The sequence below is a fragment of the Morone saxatilis genome, unplaced genomic scaffold (assembly GCF_004916995.1).
Source record: "Morone saxatilis isolate NCDOM2014 unplaced genomic scaffold, NCSU_SB_2.0 Contig356, whole genome shotgun sequence".
NCBI classification, from domain to species: domain Eukaryota; kingdom Metazoa; phylum Chordata; class Actinopteri; family Moronidae; genus Morone; species Morone saxatilis.
In genome coordinates, this window is record NW_023339936.1 from 1 (window position 1) to 4,441 (window position 4,441).

General features: G+C 40.1%; 1 protein-coding gene across 1 annotated transcript; it reads right to left on the bottom strand.

Annotated features, from left to right (window-relative positions):
- Positions 1-990: 990 nt before the first annotated feature.
- Positions 991-4,441, bottom strand: LOC118337720 (dynein heavy chain 6, axonemal-like; the record flags this gene model as incomplete). The annotated part of the gene is given in 6 exon segments (XM_035674819.1): positions 991-1,212; positions 1,951-2,094; positions 2,244-2,426; positions 3,730-3,852; positions 3,965-4,186; positions 4,271-4,441. Coding segments are annotated over 6 exon segments (1,065 nt in total), but the record flags the coding sequence as incomplete, so codon positions are not given.

The window sequence follows — 4,441 nt, forward strand, 5'->3', positions numbered from 1 at the left end:
CCTATACAGGATGGGATTAAAAAACAGAATAGTGAAAGGATAACCTGCACAGACAGATAAAGAATGTTGAACAAAAGGGTTCTCAAGTCAAGAACAATACAGTTGTTTTACACTGCAGTATAACAATGATTGGTGTTCCGGTAGGATTGGGAACTTGCCAGGCTGATACACGTGTTGTTTTTTTTCCACTGGATTCCAGATGATCGTCCTGGCGTGGCGGGCAAGAGGAGGTCTGGCATCGAGGAAGTGATGCTAGACGGGAAGGTATCCTGCCTTTTCCTGGACACTGTTGAGAAGGCCACGAGCCACCACTGACTGTAAGGGATGGACGCATAAAAATACTTCAATAACATTTATGCAAATTACCTCTTGTCTCACAAGTTTGACCTGTTACTCTATAGTAAGAACTCCTTAGTCCTTCATTATTGGGGTGTTTCATATGGCTTTTGCAATTATCACTACAACCACTGTTTTTGTTTTATTTTAAAGTTGGCATAAATAAGTGCAGCAATTTTAGATTTAGTTTTATTGAAGATTTTTAGTGTGTATTCTTTCCTTCTTCGTTTACACATTATGTTTAACTATCCCTTACCCAGATTTAATCAGGGTTAGGTTAAGAGAGGGTTATGGTTGAAATATGCTTGGGCAAAGACATGCCAAATAAAGAACCTTGTGTAGGGACACAAGCATGGGGTGTCCACAGATTGTATGTGTGCTAATATTCACACCTTTAAAAAACATTAACCACATATAATATGTGGCTGTGGTCCTCTGCATCCAACAAAATGGATTTGAAGGATTTCTAGTAGCAGTGAATGAAACCAAGGAAAAGTACAAAATCCCTGATGCCCTTTTAGTGTCTTCTTACAGGCACAAGTTGGCAAATAATTATCAACAAAGCTTTGTAGCTGGATTCTCTTGTTAAATTACTTACTTAGTACAGCATGTCCCAGTGTTGCTAACTTTTCTCATGTATTCATACATCCTCACCTTCCCAACTCCAGTGCCACCAGTGAAGAGCACAGAGTGTCGTACAGACAGCAGTTTCTCCATCAGGTAGCCATAGCGGACAGTGTCTATGGTAGGGACTAGCATCTCAAAAAAGGGCTGCTCACTGTTGTACTTAAATGAAGGGATTACGTTCTCCCATGGCACCAGACGCTTCTGGTTAAAGTTCATGTACACACTCCACAGGGTACCACACTTCGGGACCTACACAACACAGATTAAAAAAATACACAAAAAAAGAAAGGGTAAATATAGTGTGAAGACTAACACAAAAGTGCCTACATTAGAGTTTGTCATTAGCTATAAAACCTCCTTAGATTCAGGCATTAAAGAAACTCATTTTACTGTTGATTATAGTTTCTGTTATGTGGTACATTGGAAGCTTCCCTGTGGCATGTGCATGAGTATTTACCTGACATATTTGTTTTCCTGAATCCTGCTGTTACTGACACCTTCAAGTAAATGAGTTATGTTCCCACCCTACTGTGTTCTGCCTCTGTCAGTAACATTCCCTCAATCATCTGCCACTACTGCCAGCCAAGACAAACCGCTGGTAGGCTGAAGGACTACAATAATATTAGCCTCTGCTTTCCTTCATCTTTTTCTCTGCACCTCTTTCTTTACAAATTATTACAATTATTTTCTCCATTCTATAACAGCTGATTCACAACAATGGTACGCAATGGACCTTTATAACTTTGGCACAAAACTCATCCTTTTATCTGATTTACCTTACATTCCTTGTAACCCACTGAAGGTATTACTAAAATGTACAATATGGGGTCTCTTTCTTAATGTCTGTGGCAGAGAAGAGTGTTAACAGCAACACTGGACATGTGAGGCAGTTGTCATATTTTTGTCTTTATGTATGTCAGTTTGTTTTGAACATATGTTGTTACAATACAGTAGTGCAAATAACTTTATCTATCTATCTATCTGTACCTTAGCATTGCTGTTGTCTTCAAACTGCACCTTTACGAAGGTGTCAAAAGCATCCCAGTGAGAACAGGTTAGGTTGCCGCCTACTGCCCACAGGTAGCAGAATAGGAAAGTCTGACATAATACACTGTTGAGGTGCTTAGAATCCTGACACCAACACACACACAAGCATAAAGGGAGAAGAAGCTCAGTTAGTAAGTAATGCCATGGTTAAAAAAAAATAGACCAGTCCGTGTGGCAATAGAAACAGAACTGTAACAGAATAAAGTGACAGTTAAATCTTGTGATTGATTTACCATTTTGAGGTCTGGCCCTCCATCGTCCAGCAGCAGTGCCTCTAGCAGGGAGCAAAGAGTTGTGACTTTACTGATCTCTACCTGGCGAATTGCCTGGATGCAATGCTTCAGCACGAACTGAAGACCCTTTTCCACATACTGCTTAAACAGCTCCAGCAGGTATGTTTGCACTGGGTCTGGGAGCTAGAGAGACAGCACAGAGAGAAGGGAAAAAGAGGGTCAGAGAGAGGGATGTAGGCAGCAGAAGGTAAGGTTACATAATCACTAAAGCAACCTGGTTAAAATAGTTATAGAGAGCGTTCAATATTTTGGGAAAAAACTTTTATTTACTTCCTTGCCAAAAGTTGGATGAAAAAATCAATGCCACTTATATCTGTCCACTAAATCTGCGGTTAGCTTAGCATAAAAAACAGGAATAAAGAGAGGCACATCTATCCTTTCTATGAGCAAAGGTAGATGAAAATCCACCTTCCAACACTTCCTATAGTCAGCTCACTTACATAGCTTCCCATTTCCAGGCTAACTGTCTGGGTGTAGCTTCATATGAGAAACATAACAGTGGTATCAATGTTCTCATCTAACTCTCAGCAAGAAAGGGAATAAGCTTATTTGCCCAAATCTTGAACAATTTCTAGTCAGTCTGTTAGTCAAAGAAGACAAATATTTGGAATAAGTGTGGGCATATGTCCCCGTAAGACACAGTGACAGACTCACTAAGTTAAAATAGATGGGAATCCATACAAAAAACTCTTACAACTCCACAAATTAGTTGAAAGGCTAATCAAAGTTATCTCTGACATGGCAGAATGCAACAATTGAACTAAGAAAAGAAAGTCCCTTCCCATAAGAACGTTTGATTGAAGTAGCTTCATCGAGAGGTTTAAATACTCAAAAGTGGAGAGAAAATAGATGGCAGAAACAAAGAGGAGAAGCAGCAAACAAATGTAAGATTATCATAAATACTGTCAACAAACAAAATAGTCAATTATATATCGAGACAGAGAGATACACAACAAGAGAGAGAGGGTTAAAAGTTGAGGGGAGAGATGTCCCACTCTCTGCAGTGTTAACCTTTGATGTGACGTGCCACCATCAACGTCATATTTCTCCTGCTTGTAATGCCTGAAAAGGCACATTAGCATTAATGTGAAAGTGCACAAACACTCAGGAACACAGCCACATTTTCACATGTAAAGAGCAATGATGGAGACGGATCAAAAATTAGCAGTCAGTTATATAAAGTATGGGTAAGTGTGTTTGAATGATGCCCAATCAAGGGTGCAGAGCTATGATCTGAGAGAGACAGCAATACAATTAATGTAACAGTTTACACATACTGTATGTACTAACTAACTAACACTGGTGGGACCACCTGTCACAAAAAAGACACAAATATGGAATACTGTTTTAGAAGCATTTATATGACAAGCTTTAAGCACAAATCATCTATTAGAATAACATTTTAAAATTTAAAATACTGTCTGACCTTGGCTCCAAGACCACTGATCCACGTCTGGACATAGGGCATCCACTTGAGCTCATCTGGGTCAATATATACCATCCCACAGCGACTGACTGTGGCTGGAGATGCTACAGCCAAGTCCTGGACCTGAGAAATACAGTTCATAAAAAAATACTGTAGAATCTTATAAAGTATATTTATATATCATAAAATATACTTCATCATCATATCTTCATCTTTCACTGTGTTCAGCTCTAACCTCAAACACCATATGTATGGATGGAGTAAGTTTGATTCGCTCGCTATTGGCAAGACAGAGCATCTTGTTGTCATCCAGCACTGTGTTCATGTTCTCAATCCACAGGGCATCAACTGGCCCATCACAGATCACCCACTTATGGTCGTCACTGGTGTCGCTGACTGCATCACGGACACTCAGTGCCATCAGTCCGTCACGCCACTCCAGGGTTAATGTGTTAACCTGAGGAGTTGAGGTAAATAATCAATGAAAGTAGAGAAGGAAGGGAAGAAGTTGTTGTATTATTTATTCTTCTGTCTACAGTACCTCTCCGTAGAGCTCTCCCATTGTGACAGATTTTGGGTTGAGAACATAGGTCTTGACAGGTTGACAGAAGGGGTTCTTAGCCTTGTGCCCTGTGTGATGGAGGGTCTCCAGTGTGTCTGCCAGGATGGTGTAGACAGTGGTCTTACCTCCACCAGTAGGCCCTACCAACAT